Raw genomic sequence first — 12,745 nt, 5'->3', positions numbered from 1 at the left:
GTGGCGGGCAGCGACACCTCCCTCCTCTGCCTCCCGCCTCCCGCCTGCCTCCCCCACGCCTCTGCAGGGAGGGCCTTCGGTCTGGGGGCTTTTGTTTTCCAGTGTTTTTTTTGTGTGTTTTTTTTCATGCTCAGGCCAGGCAGGCGAGTAGACGCTGGCCAGAGCTGCTGGGTTTTGAATGCAGACAAGGCAGGTGCCTCCCTCATGGCCGTGGCAGGCGAGTGGAACCCTGGATTGGTTTCTCTGTGGGGACAAACTGAAGCTGGGTGGAGCCCGGCCTCACCACAGCCCCAGTGCACCTGTGGGCAGCTTCCTGTTTCCACAGGGGCCCAGCACCTGGCATCAGTTCCTGTCTGCATCATCCCCGGCCCAGTGGGGCCTCAGACTCACATCCCAGACCCCTTAGAAGCCCCGATACTACTCACAGTACACACACACACACACACACACGCACACGCACACACGCACACTGGTGTACACGTGGCAGAGATGTGTTGACACTCACCGGCCAGAAGAACCCACAAACATCTATCCACCATGTAAACCACGATACTCGTACACATACTCTGGGGCACTCAGGTACATCACCGATATAGATGGCACACATTTCACTTTCACACGGTGAGGTCACACAAAGACCTCTGCCTACACTGGTATACTGTTTAAGCTCCATGTACACGTCAATGCCGAAAGCCCACATGCACCTAGGCACGCCCACAGCCCCCTGGCACACCCACAGCACCCCGGACACACGTAGGCACACAGATCCCAGGTGTGTCTGACACCCCTCCCAGGGGAACACAGCTGTGCTTGTCCAGGGGCCCGCTCCTCCCAGTCCTCCCACCTGAGCTCACTCCTTGGGCCGGGTGTTTCTTGCGCACAGTTCGACCACCCCAGGGGCTTTTGTCCCCTGACATGCTGGAGTGAGCTTGACACACACACACCCCCCTTGCTGTGCTCTGTGTTTCCAGGAAGCCCCTGGACAGTGGGAAATGGCAGTTGACAGATGGCTGCTCTACCCACACGGCCAGACTCTGTGTGTGCGCCACCCCGAGCCCAGGAGCACCGCGCCGGAGTGGGATGGGGTCCCGGAGGGGGTCGTGGTGGACTTGCTGGCAGAGGGCGTCTCTGGGAGGCCGTTCAGGCACTGTCTCTGGGTCCTTCTGCCTGCCTCCAGCTCCTGATCAGGGTGTGTGTGTGTGTGCTGGGGGGATGAGATGTGGGCAGACGCCAGGCCCTGAGGGTCTCTGGGCGTCCCTGGCCATCCTCTCACTTCCTCCTCCAGCTGCGGACTGCTGTGACCGCCCCGAGAGGGGGAGGTAGCTGGAGGTTTAGCAGGGGCAGGGCCCCCACCCCCCAGGAAACTCAAAACCCTGGGCCAGCCGCGGGTGGCGGGTTGGGGCAGGCACAAAGAGGGCCTCTGTGCGGCCCGGCTGGGCTGCCCACAGGATTCTGGGGGAGGAGGCAGGAGCCGGTTTCCGTCCCATTCTGCTTCCTGCGGAGGCCGCCGGAATGCCCGGAGCTCTGGCCCGGCCTGGCCTGTCCGGCCCACCCGCAGCCCCTTCCCCTGCCTTTTCCTGGGCCTCAGGGGACAGCTGCAGACTTTTCTGCAACCGTGTCCCAACGTGTTCTGGCCGGAGCCTGAGCGCCAGGGCCCATGGGAACAGCGTTCCCTGACTGAGAGCGGAAAAGCCGGAATCCCGTCCTCCATGTGCCTCAGCGCCTCGGGCCTGTGCTGGAGAGCCAGGCCTGCAGTCGCACAGACCTGGTTTCAAGTCCCGGCTCTGCCACGAATTGACCTGGTGACCTTAGTCAGGTGACTGTATTTCCCTAAACCTAAGTTGCCTCGTCTAAATGGGGATAACAATTCTAACATTCTAGAGAGAATTCAGAGAGGAAGATGGGTAGCACCTGGCAGGGAGCACGCCGTCATCAGGTTATCTGGGAAGATGGAGGCAGGAGGGGGCCGAATGCTGCTCACCCCAAGAAGTCTCATTATCATCTGGGGTTTGGTCCCACAACCCTATGACCTATCCCCAAACCCTTCTCTCTAGACCTCATTTCCCTTCTGTCGATCACCAGTCAAGGACCAATTTAGGCCTCTGGGATGCTCCCAGGATTCGGAGAAGGACCCTGTTACTCTCTGGAGTCTTTTTTCTTTTTCTTTTTTTCTTTTCTGTATTCTCTACCTCCTACCCTCTGGGCCCCTCTGGAATCATGACTCCTGCAGTTTGGGATGAAGAATAAGAACCATTCTCCATCTTATGATGGGAAACAGGTTCAGTGTTGGAGAAAGGAAGGGAAAAGATGGAGGCACAAACCTAGACCTCAGGACTCCAGTCCCCTAGCCAGTCATAACTACCCCCCCCCCACCCAAAATGCAGAAGGACTGACCCCCCCCAATCCTTGGGCCAAGTGTCCGAACTAGCCTTCCCTGGCTTGCCCAGTAGTGAGACCCACACGCAGGCAGGTCCTGAGCAAGTGCATGGGCTCTGATTCCAGGTTGATGTCACCACTCTGCAAAAGCGCTCTCTAAGGTCCATGTGGTTTTAAATGGGGAAGGCATCCTTTTCTCTACATCACAACTGCTTATCAAATTAACTGCTCTAAAAGGGGCAATAATAATACTTCAGAAAGTCCGTATGAGGATTCAGTGAGACAAGGAATGAGCGGTGTTTGGCACACAGGGGCCTTCACTCATGTCAGCTCTTATCTTCACGGTCCCAAGCTACAGATGGGGAAATGGGCTCAGAGGCCATAGGCCAGGGTCACACTGCGAAGAAGACCCCTCCTCATCCTCCCACTCTTCCAGAGGAGGAACCTGGCGGCTGGGGAAGGCCTTGTCTCTTTCAGAGGCGTCCCAGGCTCTGCCTCTCACTCCCTCGAGCCCCTGGTCAGGGTATGCTCCTGGGCCTCAGTTTTCTTACCCATGAAATAGGCTAATCCTCTCTTGCAGAGCTTTTCGGGAGTTCTGTGAGGAAGCAGAGAGCCCATGTGTTCCTGGGTTTTCTCAGCAGCCTGTTTCTGTCTCCAGGCAAGGGGGTTGTGCCTGCCCCGGGGAGGAGGGGTATAGAGGGTCAGGGGGTGTAGAACCCAGGGAACAGGATGGCAGCCCCCTGTCCTGTGCTCGGCAGTCAGTGTTGGGGTGGTAGTCTCGGGGACACCCTGGCGTATGGAGGGCATGTCCCACCCCGGGCCGTCTGCTCGGTGCTAGGAATGGTCAGTGTGTCCTTGTATGTGTGTCCATTCGGAGCTGGACTTGTGCTCTCTGGCAAGGTCTGTGCTTCTCCCAGCCGCCAAGACCAGTGTCCCATGGGCATCTCCTTGGGCCTGAGTGGGGCTTTTGTTCCCTCTGGAAACTCCCCAGGCTGAATCATGGAAATCAACGGAACACCCCCTACAGCCTCCCCAACACACACACACACACACATGCACCCAATTGCTCAGCTCAGTGCAACCACCATAGCCTGTGGTCTACTGCCTGCCACCACTGGCCAGTTTTCCATCAGTCTGTCGGTCCCTCTCGCCTCCCTTGGAGGCCACGGAGACCAGCCCACCAAGGTGGGTGGAGGAGGCTAAGAGGGTGGAACAGGGACGTCAGGAGTGAGCATGGACTGGGGGGGGGAAGGGTACCACGGTGAGCCAGGGTACGCAAGTCTGCAGAGCTGGCTTGCCCAGGCTGTGGCTCCCCTGCAGGGTCCTGAAGGCCCCGCCGAAGTGCAGCCTCCAGGAGGCCTTCCCTCCGCAGAGGGGACAGCTGGGAGGCTGCTCCAGCCCAACGAGGGGGGGGGGGGGGGGGCCCTCGCTCACACTCTGCTCCTGGTAGTGGTAATTGTACAACTCTGTAGGTTTATTAAAAGTTATTGTCCAGCTGAAACCGGTTTTGCTCAGTGGATAGAGCGTTGGTCTGCGGACTGAAAGGTCCCAGGGTTGATTCTGGTCAAGGGCATGTACCTTGGTTGTGGGGCACATCCCCAGTAGCGGGTGTGCAGGAGGCAGCTGATCGATGATTCTCTCTCATCGATGTTTCTGGCTCTCTTTCCCTCTCCCTTCCTCTCTGTAAAAAATCAATAAAATATATTTTTTTAAAAATTATTGTCCAGCCACTTATAAATGGCTGATTTTTTTTTTCATAGTATTAACTATATCTCAGTAAAACAGTAAAAAAATAAAATAAAATAAAATAATCTCACAGCCACTTCTCCATTTCTTAGGAACCCTTTCAGGCCTGTCTCCCCCCCCCCCCTCCCGTAACCTCTCTTTTATCGTTAACTCACAGGTGACTGGTCCCTTCATTCCGCACCCACTTGCTTCCCCTTCTTGCTCTTGTTCCACACGGGGTGGCCCAGCTCCTGCACACTTTTCCAAGAGGCCTGTGTCCTTCGTGCCTCTCAGCGGCACAGGGCACGGGGCTGCTGCTGGGTAGGCTGTGGGCTGTGCGAACCTGAGCACTGGAACATCCCCCTGTGGGCCACCCACCGGGGGCACGTCCACACGCAGACAGTACCGTCCACGCCACGGAGCCCCAGCGCCCACCCCCTGCTGGCTGGCTTTAGAAGCTTAGGACAGAGCTCTGTTGGGGGTGAGTCCTGGTTCCTCTGGGCTGAGGGTGGGGTGAAGGTACAGCTACCACCTCTGGTGACCTCATTGTCCGCCATTATGCTGTCACCGGCCCAGCATTCTGGGTTCCTGCCTGGGCATTTCCAAGCCCCCCAGGTGGGGGTACTCCCCTGGGGGGTCTGGGACAGCTCACCCCCTGACCACGCAAAGGTGACGGGCACGGTAACAACTCCGGGAGGTGGAGGCCGCCCTGGAGTAGCTGGGTCACCTTGCTCTGGACTCCTCCACCAGTTGCCCAGGTGAGCAAAGGGCAGTTCACCAGAGCAGGGTGGCAACTAACATGTGAGCTCTGGGTTCAAGTTCTGCCCCAAACAGCACCAGCTGTTTGGCCTTGTCCTGGCAGCTCCAGTCTCTCTGAGCCTTAGTTTCCTCATCTCTAACATTGGGTGAAAGTTCCGATTTGCCAGGTTCTGGGAAGGAGTCGGGGAGGAGAGAAGCATGTAAAACCGAGGAGCACAGCGCCTGGGACACAGTCCGTGCTCAGTCAGTGCTAGCTGATAGGGTTGGCTAGTGACCGGAGCTTTAATGTCTGTCCCTCAGGGAGCTGGTCAGGGAAAGGCAGAGCCTGTGCCTGCTGGGGCTGACCAGGCTCTGGCGTTAGAGGCAAGGGCTGGCCCCACTGACAGGAGAGTGGCCCCCGCTTTGGTTCTCTCTCTCTTCCGAGCCCAGCCAGTGAACTTGAACCCACAAGAAATTGGTCCCCATGGCCAAGCCCTGAGGCCTCCGGCCAGAGCGGGCTGCGGCCCTAGGGAGGTGGGTCTCCTCTCGTCTCCCCCAAACCTCCCCCTCCACCTTCCTCTCCCATGGGTGTGACCAGCTGCTTTCTCTCGGTCCCTAAGTCTGGGGTTCTCTCCTCAGGGCTCTCTGCCTACATCTCGCTCAGACCCGGGTTGGTGCGCTGGGTCTCTCTGAGCCTGGCCGCTCAGCCTCTGCTTTCAATGATGCCGTGTCCCCGAGCCTTTACCATTTGCCGTAGCCTCTGCGCGTCCTCCTTTCTCTGACCCACCCCTCGGCTCTCCGTCTCAGGACCCTCCATCCCCACCACCTGTCTCTGTCCGTCGGCCCCGTGTTCCTCTTCGCCCCCCAGCGCTCCGAGGCTGGTCTCCCCCGCCCCCCGACACCCCCCTTGGGCTCTGTCCCGCCCGTCGGCCCCTGGTCCCCGCTCCCGGCCGGCCCGGCTCCTGCCTGGACAAAGGGGTCCTTTGTGGGCTGACCGCGCCTGGCGGGGCGGCGGGGCGCTGGCTCCACACTGCTGATGAAACGGAGCCCTTTGTTGTCCCTCCTCAGGCGCAGTATTTCTTTTTGGGGGCTGGATGCGTTCCTGGCAGGGCCGATGATGGATGCGCCCGCCGCCGCCCGCCTGCCCGCCAGCTTTCCCTCCCGCTCGTTCCCGCTCCGCTTCAACGCAGCCCAGCTCCTCCCCTGCTGCCTTGGCACTGCCAGGCCCTTTCTGGCCTGGGAAGGGCTGCTGTGTGCCCTGCGGTGGGAGGCTGGGGCCTGGGAGACGGCCTTCTCCCACGTCCTCCTGTCCCGTGAGCAGAGCCAACGGCGGGCCCTGTGGTCAGGGGTCCGCTGAGACCGGGGCTTCTGCTTTTTCCGGGGTCTGAAGGAGGGGGCGAGCCAGGCAGAGGGGCGGCTTTGGGGCCTCTGAGGAGCCGGGGCTCGGGGGCTACGTGTCGGTATCTGCCCGCGGGGGGGGGAGGGGGCTGAGGATCGTTAGCCTGCGTGCCAGCTCCCCTGTGCACGCCCCAGCGTCGGTTGCTGTGGCTGAGGAACCACAGTGTTCCGCCCGCAGCACCTGTTCAATGACATATCACGTCCTCTGCTCCCGAGCTCAGCGTGTCCCCGGACCCGGGGGGCTGGGAGGAGGGTAGTCCCCGAGGGAGGACGGGAAAAGGGGAGATTTTAGAAGAGAGACTCAGAGGCAGGGCCGGAGACGGACAGAACGTGAGGCTTGGGCCCCCGTCACAGGAGACTCGGTCGGGATGGAGACAAAGCAGGGAGGCCCGGCCAGAGCACCGGCCCTGAACGCAGGCCGGCTGCGTTGGAGGCAGCTGACTTCTAATTGACCTGCCAGCCCCGCACGCAGCGCCAGATCCTGGAGCTGGGAGGTGGCAGGGGGTGGGGGGAGCAGAGCAAGAGCAGAGTTAATGCCGCTATCGATTTCTGCCACCAGCCAGCAGGCCGCAGCAGCGGGAGGGGGGATGCACACAGCAGCCCCTCCCCAGCTCTCCAACCCGCGGGCGCCTGCCTGCTCCGGCCGGGCTGCTAGGAATGCGGTCTGGGGCTGGGGAGCTGAGCTCAGATGGGCAGGGGCTCGGCGAGGGGGCGTGGGGGGATAGTCTCTGGCCTGATGTCACGAGCCCTAGGCCCCAGGTGCCCGGAGGGAAGCGGACCTCTGAGGAGAGAGGCCGAAGAGCCGGCCTGGGCCTGGTGCCTGGGAGGCAGGGTGGACCAGGCTATCCGTGGGGATACATGACCCTCTTTCTCTTACTACAACTCTGACGTCGGTGACACCTGAAGCCCGGCCTGGACAGGCCCTCCCGGGCTGGTCCTGGTGGAATCTGCCTGCGTGCCCAGCTCTTCCTCACCATTCATCCGCTTTCACCAGAAGGAGCCTCGGTGGGCTGGTGCCCACTGGGGCAGGGCAGAGAGTGTCTGGCTTCCTACTAATGCCTGCCACGTGTCTCACCCCGGAGATCAGGGCTTCTCTACCTACCCTTGCTCCTCCTCGTTACCGCTGCTTAGCAGCCTTGGGGCAGAGGCCGGCCTGCCTGCCTGGGGTCTCGATTTTCCTCTCTGCGTGCGCAGAGGGGTGGACGGGATGACCTCCTGGGACACGCCGAGTCCTGTGACTGGGGGCTGGTGGGGTTGCCTGGGGACAAAGATGCAGTGTGTGCCGCCCCCAAGGCCGGGGCGGGGCCGGCCCGGCCAGATGTGTGCCTCCCGCTGGAGCCACCAGCTGCTCCGGCCGGCCGGGCTGGGCCTCCCGCCTCCTTTCTGGGGGTTGCTAGGCCAAGGCGAGCAGACAGGGAAGGAATGCTCGCGAGCCAGGGCTGATGAGGAAACTGCCCCTCCGTTCCATCTGGAATGGCTCCTCCCCGAGCTCCTGGCCAGCGGCCTGGCCGCTCACGCGCCTGAGTCCTGGGGCCTGGGCAGAGCAGGTCTGTCCTGGGAAGGGTCGCACCTAATCTCAGTTCCAGCTGGTACCAGCCAGGGGGCCCTCCTGGAAGTCAGGCTGGAGCACAGCAGTGAGGCCGGAGTGGAGATAAGAGTGGGGTGGGGGGCGGGGCGGGTGCCTGTGGTCTGAGAGTGAGAAGGAAGTGTGTGCTGTTGTGTGCACAAGCGTGTCCCCACTCTTGCAGGCGAAGGCTTGTCCTCTGGCGTCGTGTCCTGCCTGCCCGGTAGCAGCAGGAGGATACATGCTCCTTGAAATAAGGTTTCTGAGCTCTGCTTGGCCAATCCTATTAGACAAAAGCAAGCTGTTTCCTTCACCTGCAGGACCGAACAGAGCCTTGCGATCGCTGATGTGGTAGGAATAGCCAGTGAGAATCCAGGGGCAGCTTCCCGCACTTGTTGGTCTGCACCTTCTGTGGGCCTACCCTCCAGAGGCCGGTGCAGCTCCTCTTCTCCATAGCTGGGTCAGGGAAAGAAGGTTCCGGAAGTAGAAGGCGACTTTGTCATCTCCCCCTGCTTAATAAGCATCTCCAGCTCTCGGCCCAGGAAGGACTGCCTGCCTCCGTCAGGCCTCCCCGATCCTGGCGAGGCAGTTCTGGCTGAGCCACTTCGTGTATCACACCCATGGGCTAGTCAATTCTCTTAAACCTCGTCTTCAAAATAGGATATTCCTAGTCCCTACTTCGTAGGGTTCTTGTGAGTCTTAACTGGGATCATTCAGATTTCAAAACCCTACTGATGGGGGCGGGCTGGCACTTATTGACTACCTGGCGGTTGTGAGGTATTGGCGTGGTGGTGGTGGAGGTGGAGGTGGTGATGGTGGAGGAGGAGGAGGAGGAGGTGAAGGAGGAGGAGGAAGAGGAGGAGGAGGAGGAAGAGGAGGAGGTGATGTTTACCGCTGTGTCCTCTTGCCCTGACAGAGTGAAGACACTTCCACGTGAAGAGCTGACCATGTGCCTGCCCTGAGCGCCGCGGCCCCGCAGGCATCGCTGTTGTGGGCGGCAGCGCCCAGCACCGGTCCGGACTCCCCTCGTCGGCAGGCTCCCCCAGCACCCGGGTCTGGGCCTCGGCCCCACCATGTCGAGCCTCAGCAGTGGCTCCCAGGACACCAGCAGCAGCAGCACCACCACCAATGGCGGCGGCGGCGGCGGCGGCGGCCCCAAGGCCGGCGTGGCCAGCAAGAGCGCGGCGGCGGCCACCGCCGCCCCGGCCTCCGTGGCCGACGACGCGCCGCCCCCCGAGCGCCGGAACAAAAGCGGCATCATCAGCGAACCCCTCAACAAGAGCCTGCGCCGCTCCCGCCCCCTCTCCCACTACTCCTCCTTCGGGGGCGGCGGGGGCGGCCTGATGGGCGGGGAGTCGGCCGACAAGGCCGCGGCCGCCGCGGCCGCCGCCTCCCTGCTGGCCAACGGGCACGACCTGGCCGCGGCCATGGCTGTGGACAAGAGCAACCCTACCTCAAAGCACAAAAGCGGTGCGGTGGCCAGCCTGCTGAGCAAGGCCGAGCGGGCCACGGAGCTGGCGGCCGAGGGACAGCTGACGCTGCAGCAGTTCGCGCAGTCCACGGAGATGCTGAAGCGCGTGGTGCAGGAGCACCTGCCGCTGATGAGCGAGGCGGGCGCCGGCCTGCCCGACATGGAGACCGTGGCGGGCGCCGACGCCCTCAACGGCCAGTCCGACTTCCCCTACCTGGGCACCTTCCCCATCAACCCCGGCCTCTTCATCATGACGCCGGCGGGCGTGTTCCTGGCGGAGAGCGCGCTGCACATGGCGGGCCTGGCCGAGTACCCCATGCAGGGCGAGCTGGCCTCCGCCATCGGCTCGGGCAAGAAGAAGCGGAAACGCTGCGGCATGTGCCCGCCCTGCCGGCGGCGCATCAACTGCGAGCAGTGCAGCAGTTGTAGGAACCGAAAGACTGGCCACCAGATTTGCAAATTCAGAAAATGTGAGGAACTCAAAAAGAAGCCTTCCGCTGCTCTGGAGGTAACGGCGCCTTAGAGGGAGGTGTGCGGGCTCGCGTGTCTGTCTGGCAGCCCAAACCCGCCCCCGGCCCCACCTTCCCCGCCTGGGCGAGGGCCTGGGGGACGCCCAGTCCCTGGGCTCTGGGGTTCTAGGCCAGTCTTGGAGACACCAGTTCACTGCCCCCCAAAACCAGAGCCACATCCTGACACATCCCGGTAGGTGGTAGTTTGCAAGGCAAAGCATAAAGAACTGCAGGCAAGGGCCTGGCGTCCCCAGCCGGGCCCCTGCCCCGGGAGTTCTGGGTCAGGCATTGAGATTCCCATGCGCATCCCAACTTTCCAAGTTTCAGACACGCCCTAAAGCTTCCCGTCTGTGACCTAAGATCCTGGGACCCTCCCCTGTCCCGTTCGACAGGGCTCTGTCCCGTGGACCCTGTGGCTTTAAGGTAACCCTATCACTTGTCCCTTCAGAGCCTCGCCTTCCCCCCCAAGGCCACTCAAGGATAGAGCAGCTCCAGGGCTGGCAACCCTGCTCCGAAGCCCGGAGAAACCCTGGTTCTGGGCGCCTCACTGACATTTATTTGGGGTGCCTTGAGGCCCCAGGATCAGTCTGGTTGCACAGCTCATGACCAGGCACCTATGGGCCTGGAGTTAGGAGGTGAGCCTGGGGTGTGCGCAAGGCCTGTGCACTGTGGGATTGGCTTAAAGGAGGCCACATGGTGCCCATATTGCTCTCCCTCTGACTTGAGACCAGGCCTGTCCCTGTGCCCCCAGCTGTGCCAGCCCAGCTGTGCTGCCAGGCCTGGGTACAAAAGCATCTTTTCTGCCTGCTGTCCCCACCCCTCTAGGAGTGGGCTTGATGCAAATGTCCAGAATGGTTGGAAAACAATAATGGCATCTCAGCCGTGGCTACCCACCCCCGGAGCCCCAAGTCTCATATATCTGCTCTCCTGCCCAGAGAAATACACCGTCCTGTATGCACACACAGGCACCCACCCTCGTCTATTGTAAACACACACACACACACACACACACACACACCCAGTGCACACAGACGTAGCCTCTTAATAAACACAGCAAGTATCCTCTTTCCCCACCACAGCGCCAAACACGCTACCCACTGTAGCTGAGCTCCAGGCGTACACCCATCTGCGTGTTCGGTGCACACGCTTACACGCTCATGCGACAGAAACCTGCACATGGCTCCCAGACGCACCGCAGCGCCTGGTGCTTGTGGCCTTTGGACCAGGGGAAGGGATGTTTCTGTCCGGAAGGAGGCTCTCTGGGCACAGTGGTTCAGGAGGCCTCAAGGTGCTCCAGGCCTCCAGCGACCCAGGGGGTCCAGGCTCCTCTGCTGGCCTGGCCAGGATGGCAGGCACTCCACCGGGTGGCTGCCTGTACTCTGTGCCCATCCCTCCACCATGAGACCGTCCACGGGGAACATCTTGGCACCAGGCCCGGCCGGACCCTGACTGAACTCTCTCCTTGTTTTTGTCTCCCGCCCCCCGCCAGAAGGTGATGCTTCCGACGGGAGCCGCCTTCCGGTGGTTTCAGTGACGGCGGCGGGAACCCAAAGCTGCCCTCTCCGTGCAATGTCACTGCTCGCGTGGTCTCCGGCAAGGGATTCGGGCGAAGACAAACGGATGCACCCATCTTTAGAACCAAAAATATTCTCTCACAGATTTCATTCCTGTTTTTATATATATATATTTTTTGTTGTCGTTTTAACATCTCCACGTCCCTAGTATAAAAAGAAAAAGAAAAAAAACATTTAACTGCTTTTTCGGAAGAAGAAGAACAACAACAACAAAAAAAGAGAGGTAAAGACGAATCTATAAAGTACCGAGACTTCCTGGGCAAAGAATGGACAATCAGTTTCCTTCCTGTGTCGATGTCGATGTTGTCTGTGCAGGAGATGCAGTTTTGTGTAGAGAATGTAAATTTCTGTAACCTTTTGAAATCTAGTTACTAATAAGCACTACTGTAATTTAGCACAGTTTAACTCCACCCTCATTTAAACTTCCTTTGATTCTTTCTGACCATGAAATAGTGCATAGTTTGCCTGGAGAACCCACTCGCGTTGATAAAGAGAATGTTGATGGCGCCGTGTCGAAGCCCCTCTGTATCCATCCGCGTGGGCAGAGCTGCCGGGAGCTCGCTGAGCGGGAGGGAGAAGACTCCCCGAGCCCAGGCCAGGCTGCTGCCCCCCCGCCCCCACAATAGGATCCCACACCCCCCAACAATGATTTTGCAAAAAAAATGAAAAGTTCTGTTTGTTTATTCGTTGAGATCTGGGAGCCCATGTCTTCTCGATAGTTTTCTGATCATGATCCATGGCTACTTCCCTTAGAGAAAATAAGTCCCTTTTCCCCCAGCCTGGCGGATGGCGACAGAAAATAGGGCTTCTCTGCGTGGTCCCCTGCCAGTGGGGGTGGTGCCCAGGGGGGCCCCCCTCGGCCTGGGCCCTCTTGCCCACGGCCAGCTTCCTGCTGATGAACATGCTGTTTGTATTGTTTTAGGAAACCAGGCTGTTTTGTGAATAAAACGAATGCATGTTTGTGTCATGAAGCACCGCTGGCTCCTTGCTCTTGGGTTGGGGGCGGGGGGGGGGGGGGGGGGCTGCTGCTGGGCTGAGGGGCGGGGGGTTGTCCAGGATCACCTTGGGGAAGAAGAGGGATCACCCAGGCACGGTAGAGGGGGATCTCTCGGGAAGTGAGGCCCTCTGCATACACTGTGGGGGAGGGGAGGGCAGCAGGAGCAGCCAGCCTGAGGACAGGGTGGAAATGCTATTAATCTGGCAGCGGCTGGTACCAGATAGAGCACCTCCCGGGCCTGATTGTACCCCTGCCTCAGAACCGGAACCTCCGGGGACTTTCATTCACCTGGGGCCACCTTCTCTATTCATCCAAAGTCAACAGCACCTGATCGGGGCAAAGCAGCCAGCAGGCCTGGGGGTGGGGCCTGCGCTGCCTGTTCAGGTTCTTATC

The 12,745-nt window shown here is 60.4% G+C and overlaps 1 protein-coding gene across 4 annotated transcripts in view; it reads left to right on the top strand.

The window, feature by feature from the left end:
• CXXC5 (CXXC finger protein 5) overlaps positions 1-12,326 on the top strand; it is a 34,742-nt gene extending 22,416 nt beyond the window's left edge. For all 4 annotated transcript variants that reach the window (XM_084883185.1, XM_084883186.1, XM_084883188.1 and 1 more), the window contains exons 2-3: positions 8,718-9,780; positions 11,271-12,326. In XM_084883185.1, coding sequence (XP_084739311.1) covers positions 8,875-9,780; positions 11,271-11,315 — 951 coding nt within the window. In that variant the 5' untranslated portion in view covers positions 8,718-8,874 and the 3' untranslated portion in view covers positions 11,316-12,326. The remainder of the gene's footprint in view (positions 1-8,717; positions 9,781-11,270) is intronic.
• The last annotated feature ends 419 nt before the right edge of the window (positions 12,327-12,745 follow it).

This window comes from Pipistrellus hanaki, assembly GCF_964339955.1.
Source record: "Pipistrellus hanaki genome assembly, chromosome: 5".
Taxonomy (NCBI): Eukaryota; Metazoa; Chordata; class Mammalia; order Chiroptera; family Vespertilionidae; genus Pipistrellus; species Pipistrellus hanaki.
This window is presented reverse-complemented; position numbering and strand designations above follow the sequence as displayed.